The sequence below is a fragment of the Ranitomeya imitator genome, chromosome 4, assembly GCF_032444005.1.
Source record: "Ranitomeya imitator isolate aRanImi1 chromosome 4, aRanImi1.pri, whole genome shotgun sequence".
NCBI classification, from domain to species: Eukaryota; Metazoa; Chordata; class Amphibia; order Anura; family Dendrobatidae; genus Ranitomeya; species Ranitomeya imitator.
The window spans coordinates 330,571,408-330,589,651 of NC_091285.1; the positions used below are offsets into that span (position 1 = coordinate 330,571,408).

The 18,244-nt window shown below is 46.0% G+C and overlaps 1 protein-coding gene across 1 annotated transcript in view; it reads left to right on the forward strand.

Moving 5' to 3' along the window:
* The window catches only part of MAPK12 (mitogen-activated protein kinase 12), a 222,175-nt gene that overhangs the window by 157,945 nt on the left and 45,986 nt on the right, over positions 1-18,244 (forward strand). Inside the window, exons 5-6 of the mRNA XM_069764928.1 lie at positions 3,933-3,962; positions 9,498-9,545. Of these exons, the coding sequence (XP_069621029.1) occupies positions 3,933-3,962; positions 9,498-9,545 (78 nt within the window). The remainder of the gene's footprint in view (positions 1-3,932; positions 3,963-9,497; positions 9,546-18,244) is intronic.

Sequence of the window (18,244 nt, forward strand, 5' to 3'; positions counted from 1 at the left end):
GTGGGAATAACCGAGACATGGTTAGATGAAAGCTATGACTGGGCAGTTAACTTACAGGGTTACAGTCTGTTTAGAAAGGATCGTAAAAATCGGAGAGGAGGAGGGGTTTGTCTCTATGTAAAGTCTTGTCTAAAGTCCACTTTAAGGGAGGATATTAGCGAAGGGAATGAGGATGTCGAGTCCATATGGGTTGAAATTCATGGAGGGAAAAATGGTAACAAAATTCTCATTGGGGTCTGTTACAAACCCCCAAATATAACAGAAAGCATGGAAAGTCTACTTCTAAAGCAGATAGATGAAGCTGCAACCCATAATGAGGTCCTGGTTATGGGGGACTTTAACTACCCGGATATTAACTGGGAAACAGAAACCTGTGAAACGCATAAAGGCAACAGGTTTCTGCTAATAACCAAGAAAAATTATCTTTCACAATTGGTGCAGAATCCAACCAGAGGAGCAGCACTTTTAGACCTAATACTATCTAATAGACCTGACAGAATAACAAATCTGCAGGTGGTTGGGCATTTAGGAAATAGCGACCACAATATTGTGCAGTTTCACCTGTCTTTCACTAGGGGGACTTGTCAGGGAGTCACAAAAACATTGAACTTTAGGAAGGCAAAGTTTGAACAGCTTAGAGATGCCCTTAATCTGGTAGACTGGGACAATATCCTCAGAAATGAGAATACAGATAATAAATGGGAAATGTTTAAGAACATCCTAAATAGGCAGTGTAAGCGGTTTATACCTTGTGGGAATAAAAGGACTAGAAATAGGAAAAACCCAATGTGGCTAAACAAAGAAGTAAGACAGGCAATTAACAGTAAAAAGAAAGCATTTGCACTACTAAAGCAGGATGGCACCATTGAAGCTCTAAAAAACTATAGGGAGAAAAATACTTTATCTAAAAAACTAATTAAAGCTGCCAAAAAGGAAACAGAGAAGCACATTGCTAAGGAGAGTAAAACTAATCCCAAACTGTTCTTCAACTATATCAATAGTAAAAGAATAAAAACTGAAAATGTAGGCCCCTTAAAAAATAGTGAGGAAAGAATGGTTGTAGATGACGAGGAAAAATGAAATGCTAGGTGAAATCCCAAGAAACAATGAAAACCCTATATTAAGGGTCACCAATCTAACCCAAGAAGAGCTGCGAAACCGGCTAAATAAGATTAAAATAGATAAATCTCCGGGTCCGGATGGCATACACCCACGAGTACTAAGAGAACTAAGTAATGTAATAGATAAACCATTATTTCTTATTTTTAGGGACTCTATAGCGACAGGGTCTGTTCCGCAGGACTGGCGCATAGCAAATGTGGTGCCAATATTCAAAAAGGGCTCTAAAAGTGAACCTGGAAATTATAGGCCAGTAAGTCTAACCTCTATTGTTGGTAAAATATTTGAAGGGTTTCTGAGGGATGTTATTCTGGATTATCTCAATGAGAATAACTGTTTAACTCCATATCAGCATGGGTTTATGAGAAATCGCTCCTGTCAAACCAATCTAATCAGTTTTTATGAAGAGGTAAGCTATAGACTGGACCACGGTGAGTCATTGGACGTGGTATATCTCGATTTTTCCAAAGCGTTTGATACCGTGCCGCACAAGAGGTTGGTACACAAAATGAGAATGCTTGGTCTGGGGGAAAATGTGTGTAAATGGGTTAGTAACTGGCTTAGTGATAGAAAGCAGAGGGTGGTTATAAATGGTATAGTCTCTAACTGGGTCGCTGTGACCAGTGGGGTACCGCAGGGGTCAGTATTGGGACCTGTTCTCTTCAACATATTCATTAATGATCTGGTAGAAGGTTTACACAGTAAAATATCGATATTTGCAGATGATACAAAACTATGTAAAGCAGTTAATACAAGAGAAGATAGTATTCTGCTACAGATGGATCTGGATAAGTTGGAAACTTGGGCTGAAAGGTGGCAGATGAGGTTTAACAATGATAAATGTAAGGTTATACACATGGGAAGAGGGAATCAATATCACCATTACACACTGAACGGGAAACCACTGGGTAAATCTGACAGGGAGAAGGACTTGGGGATCCTAGTTAATGATAAACTTACCTGGAGCAGCCAGTGCCAGGCAGCAGCTGCCAAGGCAAACAGGATCATGGGGTGCATTAAAAGAGGTCTGGATACACATGATGAGAGCATTATACTGCCTCTGTACAAATCCCTAGTTAGACCGCACATGGAGTACTGTGTCCAGTTTTGGGCACCGGTGCTCAGGAAGGATATAATGGAACTAGAGAGAGTACAAAGGAGGGCAACAAAATTAATAAAGGGGATGGGAGAACTACAATACCCAGATAGATTAGCGAAATTAGGATTATTTAGTCTAGAAAAAAGACGACTGAGGGGCGATCTAATAACCATGTATAAGTATATAAGGGGACAATACAAATATCTCGCTGAGGATCTGTTTATACCAAGGAAGGTGACGGGCACAAGGGGGCATTCTTTGCGTCTGGAGGAGAGAAGGTTTTTCCACCAACATAGAAGAGGATTCTTTACTGTTAGGGCAGTGAGAATCTGGAATTGCTTGCCTGAGGAGGTGGTGATGGCGAACTCAGTCGAGGGGTTCAAGAGAGGCCTGGATGTCTTCCTGGAGCAGAACAATATTGTATCATACAATTATTAGGTTCTGTAGAAGGACGTAGATCTGGGTATTTATTATGATGGAATATAGGCTGAACTGGATGGACAAATGTCTTTTTTCGGCCTTACTAACTATGTTACTATGTTACTATGTTACTATGAATGAACCGATTCGTGAAATATTTTTGAGTTGAAGTTGGCAGGAAGTGGAAAGGGCTTGAATATGTGGTTTGAAGGAGAGATCAGCATCAAGGATTACCCCGAGGCAGCGAGCTTGTGGGACTGGGGAGAGTGGGCAGCCATTTACTGTAATGGATAGATTCGTTGGGGGGGTCACTTGAGATGATGAAAGATGATGAATTCTGTTTTGTCCATGTTAAGTTTCAGAAATCTAGCGGAAAAGAAGGATGAAATAGTGGACAGACATTGAGGGATTCTGGTTAGTAGGGAGGTGATATCTGGTCCAGTGATGTAGATCTGTGTGTCATCAGCATAGAGATGATACTGAAAGCCATGAGATTCTATGAGCTGTCCCAGGCCAAAGGTGTAAATGGAAAAGAGCAGGCGCCCTAGGACTGAACCTTGTGGGACTCCCGACAGATAGGGGGCGAGGTGAGGAGGTGGTGTGTGAGTGGGAGACGCTGAATGCCCGGTTTGTTAGGTATGATGAGATCCAGGATAGGGCCAAGTCTGTGATGCCAAGGGATGAGAGGGTCTGTAATAATAGGGAATGGTCCACTGTGTCAAAAGCAGTCGACAGGTCCAGGAGGAGGAGGACAGAGTAGTGTCGCTTGCTCTTGGCGGTTAAGAGGTCATTGGTGACCTTAATTAGGGCAGTTTCAGCGAAGTGGTGTGACCGGAAGCCAGACTTCCCCTTACTTAAAGCACAGATAGTGGGAGAAAATTAACTTTATTCCTCCCGTAAGCTGCTGGCTTTCAGTCATAGATGCATGCTGGAGCAGATTGTCACCCATGGTATACAGTGAGCAAGACCTGTAAGCACGCCCTGGGTAAGTTCACAAATGTGATCTGTAACTTGTACATGGACCCGTAGAAGCGTGTAATACGTGAAACGGCCGTAGTCCTCTTCTTGTACCGGCATTTTCTGCAAGTGTACTGCCCTCTATAACCATGTCCATACCGCATTGTAAGAAATAAAGGACAAATATTTTTTACCTATATGGAACGTTGGAGTGGTGCGGCTTTTTTTCTTTGTAACTTGTGAACACTGCTTATTCTTTGTCTAAAAGTTGCATACATTTGTTTGGAACATGTACTTATTTTATAAGCCAATTGATAATTGTATCATTTTTTTGCAGTACATCCATTCGGCTGGTATAATACACAGGGTAAGCATTTTAGCATCAGAACCCGTTACATAGTGTAATACATTGCATTTGATGTATTATTCAGATTAGTCAAATTTTACTTGGTATAATTTCTTATGGAAAAGCTGTATAATAGTGTGTATTTACTGCTGGCTTATGAATGTGGTAAACCTGAACTGTTCTCCTTTACAATAGTTATTTTGTGTGACTGTAATAATACCCTAGTAAAGGGTGGGCAATGAATTTTCCCAAGAGACTACATGAGACTGTGACTGTTGTGGATGGCCGAAACAAATTAATTCTGCTCAATATTAATATTGATATATTATAATGATCATATTTTTGATAATTTTATTATTAATTGTACCACTTAATATCGAGCAGAATTAAATATGCTGACATCTCCTATATATCATTTGAACCCGAGTACAGCCCCTTCTGTACATCGTATGAGCCCCCTAACAGCCCCTTATATGCATCATGAGCCGCACACAGCCTCCCCCATATGCGTCATGAGCCCCACACAGCCTCCCTATATACACTCCATGAGCCCCACACAGCCTCCCCCATATGCGTCATGAGCCCCACACAGCCTCCCTATATACACTGCATGAGCCCCACACAGCCTCCCCATATGCGTCATGAGCCCCACACAGCCTCTCCCATATGTGTCACGAGCCCCTCACAGCCTCCCTATATACACTCCATGAGCCCCACACAGCCTCCCCCATATGCGTCATGAGCCCCACACAGCCTCCCTATATACACTCCATGAGCCCCACACAGCCTCCCCATATGCGTCATGAGCCCCACACAGCCTCCCCCATATGCGTCATGAGCCCCACACAGCCTCCCTATATACACTCCATGAGCCCCACACAGCCTCCCCCATATGCGTCATGAGCCCCACACAGCCTCCCTATATACACTCCATGAGCCCCACACAGCCTCCCCCATATGCGTCATGAGCCCCACACAGCCTCCCTATATACACAGCATGAGCCCCACACAGCCTCCCCCATATGCGTCATGAGCCCCACACAGCCTCCCTATATACACAGCATGAGCCCCACACAGCCTCCCCCATATGCGTCATGAGCCCCACACAGCCTCCCTATATACACTGCATGAGCCCCACACAGCCTCTCTATATACTGCATGAGCCCCACACAGCCTCCCTACATTTACTGCATGAGCCACACATAGACTCCCTAAATATACACTGCATGAGACCCACACAGCCTCCCTATATACACAGCGTGAGTCCCACACAGCCTCCCCATATATACTGCATGAACCCCACACGACCTTCCCATATACAGCGTGAGCCCCACACAGCCCCCTATATACTGCATGTGCCCCACACAGCCTCCCTATATAAACTGCATGAGCCCCACACAGCCTCCCTACATACACTGCATGAGCCCCACATAGCCTCCCTAAATATACACTGCATAAGCCCTACACAGCCTCCCTACATATACTGCATGAGCCCCATATAGCCTCCCTAAATATACACTGCATGAGACCCACACAGCCTCCCTATATACACAGCGTGAGCCCCACACAGCCTCCCTATATATACTGCATGAGCCCCACACAGCCTCCCCATATACAGCGTGAGCCTCACACAGCCTCCCCATATACAGCGTGAGCCCCACACAGCCTCCCTATATACAGCATGAGCCCCACACAGCCTCCCTATATACTGTATGTGCCCCACAGCCTCCTTATATACACTGCATGAGCCCCACACAGCCTCCTTATATACACTGCATGAGCTCCACACAGCCTCCTTATATACACTGCATGAGCCCCACACAGCCTCCCTATATACACTCCATGAGCCCAACACAGCCTCCCCCATATGCGTCATGAGCCCCACACAGCCTCCCTATATACACAGCATGAGCCCCACACAGCCTCCCCCATATGCGTCATGAGCCCCACACAGCATGAGCCCCACACAGCCTCCCCCATATGCGTCACAGCATGAGCCCCACACAGCCTCCCCCATATGCGTCATGAGCCCCACACAGCCTCCCTATATACACGCCATGAGCCCCACACCCCATGAGTCCTGTAGAAGGACGTAGATCTGGGGATTTATTATGATGGAATATAGGCTGAACTGGATGGACAAATGTCTTTTTTCGGCCTTACTAACTATGTTACTATGTTACAGCCTCCCCCATATGCGTCATGAGCCCCACACAGCCTCCCTATATACACAGCATGAGCCCCACACAGCCTCCCCCATATGCGTCATGAGCCCCACACAGCCTCCCTATATACACAGCATGAGCCCCACACAGCCTCCCCCATATGCGTCATGAGCCCCACACAGCCTCCCTATATACACAGCATGAGCCCCACACAGCCTCCCCCATATGCGTCATGAGCCCCACACAGCCTCCCTATATACACGCCATGAGCCCCACACAGCCTCCCCCATATGCGTCATGAGCCCCACACAGCCTCCCTATATACACAGCATGAGCCCCACACAGCCTCCCCCATATGGGTCATGAGCCCCACACAGCCTCCCTATATACACTGCATGAGCCCCACACAGCCTCCCCTGTGTCAAGCCCTTCACTGGCTTCCTATCACCCAGAGACTCCAGTTCAAAACCCTCACACTGACATACAAAGCCATCCACAACCTGTCTCCTCCATACATCTGTGACATGGTCTCCCGGTACCTACCTACACGCAACCTCCGATCCTCCCAAGACCTCCTTCTCTACTCCCCTCTCATCTCTTCTTCCCATAACCGCATCCCAGACTTCTCTCGTGCTTCCCCCATACTCTGGAACACTCTACCCCAACACATCAGACTCGCGCCTACCATAGAAACCTTCAAAAAGAACCTGAAGACTCATCTCTTCCGACAAGCCTGCAGCCTGCAGTGATCCTCAACCTACTGAACAGCCGCACAGCCAGCTTTTCCCTCTCCTAGTGTATCCTCACCCACCCCCTGCAGACTGTGAGCCCTCGCGGGCAGGGTCCTCCCTCCTTATGTACTCGTGTGCCTTGTTATCTGCTCATGTTTAATGTATTTGTCTATATTGGCCCCGTATTCACATGTAAAGCGCCATGGAATAAATGGCACTATAAAAATGTATAATAATAAAAAAAATAATAATATGCGTCATGAGCCCCACACAGCCTCCCTATATACACAGCATGAGCCCCACACAGCCTCCCCCATATGGGTCATGAGCCCCACACAGCCTCCCCCATATGGGTCATGAGCCCCACACAGCCTCCCTATATACACAGCATGAGCCCCACACAGCCTCCCCCATATGCGTCATGAGCCCCACACAGCCTCCCTATATACACTGCATGAGCCCCACACAGCCTCCCCCATATGCGTCATGAGCCCCACACAGCCTCCCTATATACACTGCATGAGCCCCACACAGCCTCCCCATGTGCACCATGTCACCCCCCCCCCCCCCCATGTGCAGCACCATGTCACCCCCTTAGCCTCCCCATGCCCACCCAAATAGCCCATACACATGAGAAAAAAACCCACTAGTTACTCACATTGGACCCGTTCCCCGGCTCTCTGCTTCTCTCTCTGCCTCCGGTGCACGGAGTGTCCGGAGTGCACAGCTGACGTGATGAAATGACGTCATCGCGTCAGCTGTTTGACACGCTGATTGGTGGAGGAAGAGGCCGGAGACCCCTCCTCCACCAAAGGAGTCAGCGACGCAGCGCAGATAGAGAGAGCGGGCGGGCACTGTGTGGCCCGTGGACCTCTGGTTTCCAGCCCCACGGCTGTCTCGGTCTGACAGCGAGAGGGCCGGATGTGGCCCGTGGGTCGCACTTTGCCAGATCTGCCCTAGTAGCTAGTTTTGGAATATACCAAAAATATATTTGACTTAATCCTCATTACGAACCCAGTTTGTTAGCATTTTCCCTGCGCCAGAAGACTTTTATTTGCATGTTTCCTGTCATTCTGCTTGAATATATAACTGTTTATCTTGACATCATGCTCTGTATTGTGGGGTTTAAAATTGCATTCATTATATTAAGGATTACTATTGGTCAAATAGTCAGGAGAAGTAAGAAATAGAATTTTTGAAATATAGCTCCGCTACATAACCTGCTGTATTTTTTTCATTACTTATTGGGGACGGGGAAGAATTAAGATTACCGTATATTTCTGAGTGCCTAACAATGTGTATTAGTTCTTGTGGATTAAGATGCTAATACCTTTTGCAGCGCTGTTCTATTTCTCAAAGTTAGTGACACTTAAATGAGACATTGCTTGCTCTAAGGCATGTCTAAGGAAAGGAGTCATTCCTTTCCTTAGGGTACCGTCACACTATACGATTTACCTACGATCACGACCAGCGATATAACCTGGCCGTGATCGTAGGTAAATCGTAGTGTGGTCGCTGATGCCGAGGTCCCTGGGTAACCAGGGTAAACATCGGGTAACTAAGCGCAGGACCGCGCTTAGTTACCCGATGTTTACCCTGGTTACAAGCGTTAAACTAAAAAAAAAACAAACAGCACATACTTACATTCTGGTGTCCGTCAGGTCCCTTGCAGTCTGCTTCCCGCACTCAGTGACTGCCGGCCGTAAAGTGAAAGTGAAAGCTGTGCTGTGTGTGAAAGCGGCTGTGCTCTGCTTTCACTTTACGGCCGGCAGTCACAGTGCGGGAAGCAGAGACGGCAAGGGACCTGACGGACACCAGAATGTAAGTATGTGCTGTTTTTTTTTTTTTTTTTTTAGTTTAACGCTTGTAACCAGGGTAAACATCGGGTAACTAAGCGCGGTCCTGCGCTTAGTTACCCGATGTTTACCCTGGTTACAAGCGAACGCATCGCTGGATCGCATCGCTAGATCGGTGTCACACACACCGATCTAGCGATGACAGCGGGAGATCCAGCGATGAAAGAAAGTTCCATACGATCTGCTACGACGTACGATTCTCAGCAGGATCCCTGATCGCTGCTGCGTGTCAGACACAGCGATATCGTAACGATATCGCTGGAACGTCACGAATCGTACCGTCATAGCGATCGAAATGTTATAGTGTGACGGTACCCTTAGACATGCCTGTAGTTAACCCTTTACTGCACTGTTACCTAGGCTGCACTCAGACATCCGTATGTCACAGTCCGTGATGCACGTACCGACCACAGGTCTCCTGATCCAAACCCTAACATAGTCATAGGCAAATATGAAATTGTTGAGTATTGGTCAGGAGACCCATGACCAGTCCGTACATCAGTCAGTGACAAATGGAATACAACCATTGTCACATTTCAGTAAAGTGTTAATCTGGCCCTATGTGTACTCTGTATGGTCACTGAGCCACGTAACAAACTAACACTTCCAGTTATGTGAAGATCTTTTTTTATTTAATATGTTTAGTAATCATCTCTTAATGACTCAGAAACAAACCATTCACAGTAGTTTTTCAGTAATCTGTCGAATTTGAATTTTCTGTTGAAGTTTCAAAATCCATATCCACACTATTTGTGTTAACGGACATCTCTTATTTTTGCTAAACTTTTTTTTTCTCCTACCTAGGATCTAAAGCCTGGCAATTTAGCTGTGAATGAAGACTGTGAACTGAAGGTATGTCCTTTCCAAATTTCTTTAGACAAGTGGAATTTCACAGAGTAATCAGAGTGACTGCAAAAATCTGCCTAAAAGCAGCCTGTGTCCTACTTGCACTGCCCTCACATTAAGGCCGGCTTCACACTCAGCGTATGAAACGGCCGTAATACGCTGAAATGTCCCGAAAATAGTGGTCCGTAGCTCCTCCGTAGGCAGGGTGTGTCAGCGTTTTTTGCGCATGGCATCCTCCGTATGTAATCCGTATGGCATCCGTACTGCGTGGTTTTCTCGCAGGCTTGCAAAACCAACATACCGCTATAGAAATGATCCATGTGTCCCAAAAAGAAAAAAAAGAAAAAATAAAAAAAAAAATATATATATATATATATATATATATATATATATATATATATATATATATATATATATATATATATATGTCATTAGACACATATATGTATATATATTAATATTTTTTCCAGCGCTATACAGCTTGAAAGCCGGTAATTCAATTACCGGCTTTTTCTTTCTCCTTCCTAAAACCCGACATGATTTGAGACATGGTTTACATACAGTAAACCATGTCTTCTCTCCATTTTTTTTTGCAGATTTCACACTACTAATGTCAGTAGAGTGCATCTGCAAAATTTGGCCGTTCTAGCTCTTAAAATAAAGGGTTAAATGGCGGAAAAAATTGGCGTGGGCTCCCGCGCAATTTTCTCCGCCAGAGTAGTAAAGCCAGTGACTGAGGGCAGATATTAATAGCCTGGAGAGGGTCCATGGTTATTGCCCCCCCCCCCTGGCTACAAATATCTGCCCCCAGCCACCCCAGAAAAGGCACATCTGGAAGATGCGCCTATTCTGGCACTTGGCCACTCTCTTCCCATTTCCGTGTAGCGGTGGGATATGGGGTAATGAAGGGTTAATGCCACCTTGCTATTGTAAGGTGACATTAAGCCTAATTAATAATGGAGAGGCGTCAATTATGACACCTATCCATTATTAATCCAATTGTAGTAAAGGGTTAAATAAAACACAAACACATTATTTAAAATTATTTTAATGAAATAAAAACAATGGTTGTTGGAGTATTTTATTCTACGCCCAATCCAGTCACTGAAGACCCTCGTTCTGTGAAAGAAAAAACATAATAAACCAACAATATACTTACCCTCCGCAGATCTGTAACGTCCAACGATGTAAATCCTTCTGAAGGGGTTAAAACATTTTGCAGCAAGGAGCTTTGCTAATGCAATGCTACTCCTCGCTGCAAAACCCCGGGGAATGAGTCTAAATATAGATCAATGAGCTAAATTTAGCTTCATTTGCGGTGAGGCGCCCTCTGCTGGCTGTTCATAGATCGTGGGAACTTACCTAGAAAGCTCCCTAGAACGGCCAAATTTTGCAGATACACACTACTGACAGTAGTGTGGAATCTGCAAAAAAAATGGAGAGAAGACATGGTTTACTGTATGTAAACCATGTCTCAAATCATGTCGGGTTTTAGGAAGGAGAAAGAAAAAGCCGGTAATTGAATTACCGGCTTTTTGCTATATCGCGGCTGTATGAAGTAAGAATATATATACATATATGTGTCTCACTTACATACACATATATATATATATATATATATATATATATACTAGCTATTGAACCCGTTCTACGCCCGGGTGGCGAGCATTTATATTGGTATATGGTCTCCATCCTGGTATGTGCTGCTCCATCCTGCGCCCCCATCCTGTCATGTGCTGCTCCCATCCTGCGCCTCCATTCTGTCATTTGCTGCTCCCATCCTGTCATTTGCTGCTCCCATCCTGCGCCCGTTCTGTCATTTGCTGCTCCCATCCTGCGTCCTCGTTCTGTCATGTGCTGCTGCCATCCTGCGCCTGTTCTGTCATGTGCTGCTGCCATCCTGCGCCCGTTCTGTCATGTGCTGCTGCCATCCTTCGCCCGTTCTGTCATGTGCTGCTGCCATCCTGCGCCCGTTCTGTCATGTGCTGCTGCCATCCTGCGCCCGTTCTGTCATGTGCTGCGGCCATCCTGCGCCCGTTCTGTCATGTGCTGCGGCCATCCTGCGCCCGTTCTGTCATGTGCTGCTGCCATCCTGCGCCCGTTCTGTCATGTGCTGCTCCCATCCTGCGCCCGTTCTGTCATGTGCTGCTCCCATCCTGCGCCCGTTCTGTCATGTGCTGCTCCCATCCTGCGCCCGTTCTGTCATGTGCTGCTCCCATCCTGCGCCCGTTCTGTCATGTGCTGCTGCCATCCTGCGCCCGTTCTGTCATGTGCTGCGGCCATCCTGCGCCCGTTCTGTCATGTGCTGCTGCCATCCTTCGCCCGTTCTGTCATGTGCTGCTGCCATCCTTCGCCCGTTCTGTCATGTGCTGCAGCCATCCTGCGCCCGTTCTGTCATGTGCTGCTGCCATCCTTCGCCCGTTCTGTCATGTGCTGCTGCCATCCTGCGCCCGTTCTGTCATGTGCTGCGGCCATCCTGCGCCCGTTCTGTCATGTGCTGCTGCCATCCTTCGCCCGTTCTGTCATGTGCTGCGGCCATCCTGCGCCCGTTCTGTCATGTGCTGCGGCCATCCTGCGCCCGTTCTGTCATGTGCTGCGGCCATCCTGCGCCCGTTCTGTCATGTGCTGCTCCCATCCTGCGCCACCATTGTATTATATGCCCCCCGCTCCAGTGTGTATGCCCCCGAATGCTGCTGCCATATAAAAAAAAAAAAAAATACCATACTCACCTATCGTCCGGCTCCACTGCAGGTATGTCTTCAAGAAAATGGCGCCGGAAAGCGGGGACTGCGCAGGCGCCGATTCCGGCAGCAGGAATCGGCGCCTGCGCAGTCCGCGCTTTCCGGCGCCATTTTCTTGAAGACACACCTGCAGTGGAGCCGGAGTGTGTCTTCAAGAAAATGGCGCCGGAAAGCGCGGACTGCGCAGGCGCCGATTCCGGCAGCAGGAATCGGCGCCTGCGCAGTCCGCGCCCTCCGGAGCCGGGAGCAGAGGAGCCGGGAGACGGAGCCGCAAGCAGCGCTGGAACCGGGAAAGGTGAGTATACTTACCCTCCCTCCTGGCGGTCCCTGACTCTCCGGTGGAGATCGCGGTATGCGTTCAGTGCTTACGCATACCGCGATCTCCCGGGAGCGTCGCTCTGTGAGGCCCAGACTGCGCCGGCGCTTGCGCTTGCGCAGTCTATAGAGCCTTCGGACAGAGTGACGCTCCCAGCGTTATATTATAGATATACATATTTATTCTACCTATTCTAATGTCAGCTGTCAGTGTGATTTTACTGTACACCGCACTGAATTGCCGGCTTTTCTCTCTAACACTGCTGCGTATTCCTCGCAAGTCACATGCTGGTCCGTGTGTAATCCGTATTTTTGGGGCTTCCATAGACTTTCATTGGCGTTTTATTTGCGCAATACGGTGACAAACGCAGCATGCTGCGATTTTCTACGGCCGTAGAAAGCCGTATAATACTGATCAGTTTAATACGGCAGATAGGAGCAGGGGCATAGAGGGTAATTGTGCCGTATTTTTTGCGAGTTTTACGGACGTAGTTTCTGCGCTCTTACGTCCATAAAACTCGCAAGTGTGAAGCCGGCCTAATAGTTTTCCCTGTACCCAAACTTGCCCCACTTTGTGTCAGTGTCTGGGTGAGAGTAACCGGATTACACGGTTAGTCCACTTTCTCACGTTCAGCACTTGGTCAGCATTTTACATCAGTATTTGTAAGTAAAAATCAGGAGTGGAACAATCAGCGAAAAAGTAGAAACGTGTCACCACTTCTATTACCACCCACTCCTAATTTTGGCTTACAGATAACGATGTAAAATACTTAGACATATGAGCATGGTCTTTCTTTCAGTCTTGGCAGCATTTGAACAGATTTGACTGTTTTACAGTCACAACACTTGCATGGCATGGAGAGCCTGTTTTTTGGGCTAGTGCTGATGCTTTCCTTAGTCATTTCAGTCAATACAGTTGCTGGAAGATAAAAGTGTGTGCATTAATCAGGGACTTGGAGGAAAAGATTTTAGGCTTAAAGTGAGAACTCGTGTAGTAGCCTCACTGTGGAAGTGATGCAGCCAAAAGCCTTGCTTTTGCCTTGCGAGTTGTTAGTTCTGCCTAGTTGTGCATAAAACTGCTGTTAATCTGCAAAGCAGAAAATATCGCTTACTTTGAAAACAGCTCCAATTCTCAGTAAAACACATTGCCATAGATTTTGGCATCATGACTGTCCATCTGGCCATGCTGTAGCCACTAATTGTGGATCGCTTGGTGATAAAGGAGAGACTTTGGCCTACTAAAAGTTAATATCTATTGCTGATTACATCAACCAAGCTGTTATCCCATTTACCAATATTTATCAAACAAAATTGGAATGGGATTTTGAAGGTTGAAGTAGATATTGTAATCTGTAATGAATTGGATTAGTCTCAAGTCTTGGTCTGGGCTCTTTAAAGTATCAATTCTGCTTTCTACGATGCCTTAGCATTAACCCCTTCCTGACCTTTGATGCACCGTATGCGTCATGAAAACATGTGCCAATCCGACCTGTGACGCAGCATATGCGTCATGGCCGGAATGGGCTCCTGCAGGCCGGGTGAAAGGGTTAACTGTAATTTCACCCGGCCTGCAGGGACAGGGGGAGTGGTACTTTAGCCCAATCAGAGTGATAGTAATATTTCACCAATGAAAATTGGTGAAATATTACAATCCAGCAATGGCCGATGCTGCAATAGCATCAGCCATGGCTGGAAACCCTGATCTGACCCCCCCAACGCCACCGATCATATCCCTTCCGGTCCTCCGTCCTGTAATCTAGTGTCCCCCGCTCCCCTCCGGTCTCCTGTCCGCTCCCCCCGCTGTCCGCTCCCCCTCCCCCCGCTGTCCGATCACACCCCCCGCCACCCCCCCCCCTCATACTTACCAACCTGTGTTCGTCCGTCTGTTCGATGGGCGCCACAGTCTTCCAAAATGGCGGGCGCATGCGCAGTGCGCCCGCCGAATCTGCCTACCGGCAGATTCGTTACAGGTACATTTTGATCGCTGTGATAGGTTCTATCACAGCGATCAAAATAAAAAAATAATAAATAAACCCCCCTTTATCACCCCCATAGGTAGGAATAATAAAATAAAGAATTTTTTTTTTCTTTGCCCCACTAGGGTTAGGGTTAGTTCACACTGCGTCTAAGCATTCCATTAGACGGACTACGTTACACCATGGCATAAACGCGGTGTAACGTAGTCCGTTACGGCCGCCATTGACAGCAATGTCGGACGCATCACTAGCGCACGCCCACAATGGGCGTACGCTAGGGATGTGCTGTCATTGAGTGACGGACCCGGAGACGCGGGCTGCAGCGTTTTCGGGTCCGTCACTGCTAGCGCAGATAGAGCTAGCAGATGCTCTATCTGCGCTAGCACGATGCAAACGTCGGCACTTGCGCTAGCAGCAGCCCGTTAGTGTATGTGCTGAACAGGCTGCTGCTAGTGCAATGTCAACCTGGCCTTAGGGTTAGGGTTTGGGTTACGGCTAGAATTAGGGTTAGAACTAGGGTTAGGGTTAGAATTGGGCTTTGTGCACACGGTGCGGATTTGGCTGCGGATCTGCAGTTTTCCATCAGGTTTACAGTACCATGTAAACCTATGGAAAACCAAATCCGCTGTGCTGTATTTTCCGCAGCATGTCAATTCTTTGTGCGGATTCCGCAGCGTTTTACACCTGTTCCTCAATAGGAATCCACAGGAGAAATCCGCACAAAAACACTGGAAATCCGCGGTAAATCCACAGGTAAAATGCAGTGCCTTTTACCTGCGGATTTTTCAAAAATGGTGCTGAAAAATCTCACACGAATCCGCAACGTGGGCACATAGCCTTAGGGTTAGGGTTGGAATTAGGGCTAGAGTTGGAAATATGGTTAAGATTAGGCTGTGGTTAGGGTTAGGGTTGGGATTAGGGTTAGGATTAGGGTTAGGGTTGGGATTAGGGTTAGGGGTGTGTTGGGGTTAGGGTTGTGGTTAGGGGTGTGTTGGGGTTAGGGTTGTGATTAGGGTTATGGCTAGAGTTGGGATTAGGGTTAGGGGTGTGTTGGGGTTAGTGTTGGAGTTAGAATTGAGGGGTTTCCACTGTTACGGCACATCAGGGGTCTCCAAACGCAACATGGCGCCACCATTGATTCCAGTCAATCTTGCATTCAAAAAGTTAAATGGTGCTCACTCCCTTCCGAGCCCCGACTTGCACCCAAACAGTGGTTTACCCCCACATATGGGGTACCAGCATACTCAGGAGAAATTGGACCCCAATAATTGTTGCCCAGTTTGTCCTGTTACCCTTGTGAAAATAAAAAATTGCTTGGTAAAACATAATTTTTGAGGAAAGAAAAATGATTTTTTATTTTCACGGCTCTGCGTTGTAAACTTCTGTGAAGCACTTGGGGGTTCAAAGTGCTCACCACATAACTAGATAAGTTCCCTGGGGGGGTCTAGTTTCCAAAATGTGGTCACTTGTGGGGGGTTTCTACTGTTTCTACGGTTTCTACATCAGGGGCTCTGCAAATGCAGACCATTACATCAAGTCTGCATTTCAAAAGTCACTACTTCCCTTCTGAGCCCCGACGTGTGCCCAAACAGTGGTTTACCCCCACATATTAGGTATCAGTGTACTCAGGACAAACTCTGCAACAACTATTGGGGTCCAATTTCTCCTGTTACTCTTGTGAAAATAAATAATTGTGGGCTAAAAAATAATTTTTGAGGAAAGAAAAATGATTTTTTATTTTCACGGCTCTGCGTTATAAACTTCTGTGAAGCACTTGAGGGTTCAAAGTGGTCACCACACATTTAGATTAGTTCCTTGGGAGGTCTAGTTTCCAAAATGGGGTCACATGTGGGGAAGCTCAAATGTTTAGGCACACAGGGGCTCTCCAAACGCGACATGGTGTCAGCTAACGATTGGAGCTAATTTTTTATTCAAAAAGTCAAATGGCACTCCTTCCTTTCTGAGCCCTACCGTCTGCCCAAACAGTGGTTTACCCCCACATGTGAGGTATCAGTGTACTCAGGAGAAATTGCCCAATACATTTTAGGATCCATTTTATCCTGTTACCCATGTGAAAATGAAAAAATTGAGGCTAAAAGAAAGTTTTTGTGAAAAAAAAGGACTCTTTCATTTTTACGGATGAATTTGTGAAGCACCTGGGGGTTCAACTGCTCACTATGCATCTAGATAAGCTCCTTGGGGGGGGGGGTTCTAGTTTCCAAAATGGGGTCACTTGTGGGGGAGCTCCAATGTTTAGGCACACAGGGGCTCTCCAAACGCGACATGGTGTCCGCTAAAGATTGGAGCCAATTTTTCATTGAAAAAGTCAAATGGCGCTCCTTCCCTTCCGAGCCCTGTTGTGCGACCAAACAGTGGTTCCCCTCCACATATGGGGTATCGGTGTACTCAGGACAAATTGTACAATAACTTTTGCGGTCTAGTTTCTCTTTTTACCCTTGGGAAAATAAAAAAATTGTTGCTAAAACATCATTTTTGTGACTAAAAAGTTAAATGTTCATTTTTTCCTTCCATGTTGCTTCTGCTGCTGTGAAGCACCTGAAGGGTTAATAAACTTCTTGAATGTGGTTTTGAGTACCTTGAGGGGTGCTTTAGAATGGTGTCACTGGTATGTTCAGCCTTATAGACCCCTCAAACTGACTCCAAATGTGAGGTGGTCCCTAAAAAAAAAATGGTTTCGTAAATTTTGCTGTAAAAATGAGAAATTGCTGGTCAAATTTGAACCCTTATAACTTCCTAGCAAAAAAAGAATTTTGGTTCCAAAATTGTGCGGATGTAAAGTAGACATGTGGGTAATGTTATTTATTAACTATTTTGTGTCACATAACTCTCTCGTTTAACAGAATAAAAATTCAAAATTTGAAAATTGCAAAATTTTCAAAATTTTTGCCAAATGTCCATTTTTTCACAAATAAACGCAAAAATTATCGACCTAAATTTACCACTAACATGAAGCCCAATATGTCACGAAAAAACAATCTCAGAACCGCTAGGATTCGTTGAAGCGTTCCTGAGTTATTACCTCATAAAAGGTCACTGGTCAGAATTACAAAAAACGGCCATGTCATTAAGGTCAAAATAGGCTGGGTCATGAAGGGGTTAATACATCACACACCTTACAGAAGGTCCTCCATGGCATTTACTAACCTGATGGTTGTAGTTGGTGGTTGAGTATTTATAGCATTCTATGTGCTGTATTATGAAAATGGAGACTGAAGAGTGTCCAGAAGAAATATAGAGCAAGATGGTTGAGGATGAAAATCCAGCATTTATCCCTAACAAATTTGGAGTGGTCTCAGTTTGGCCCAGTCTGATGACCATATAAGAAATCATGTAGACAACATATCAGATCTGCCAGAATGTGGATACCATGAATATATTATATAAAAGATGTCCTGAATCATGGATTAAATGCTTACTATAAAATTTTAAACACCTTTTAAAAATATTTTTTTTGTCTGATAAATATAGGAAAATCTTACCAGTTATGGAGAAAGGGAAGTCTATTGAAAGTGGGTACATCTGTTGAACCTGTAATCATGTCTGTTAGTAGTCGCCTAGCTTTCCTAGAAAGAGATAAAAAGGAAAAAATTGCTAAATGGATTAACCCCTCAAAATGCCATGATATAGTATTATGTGATGGAATGTGTTAGGG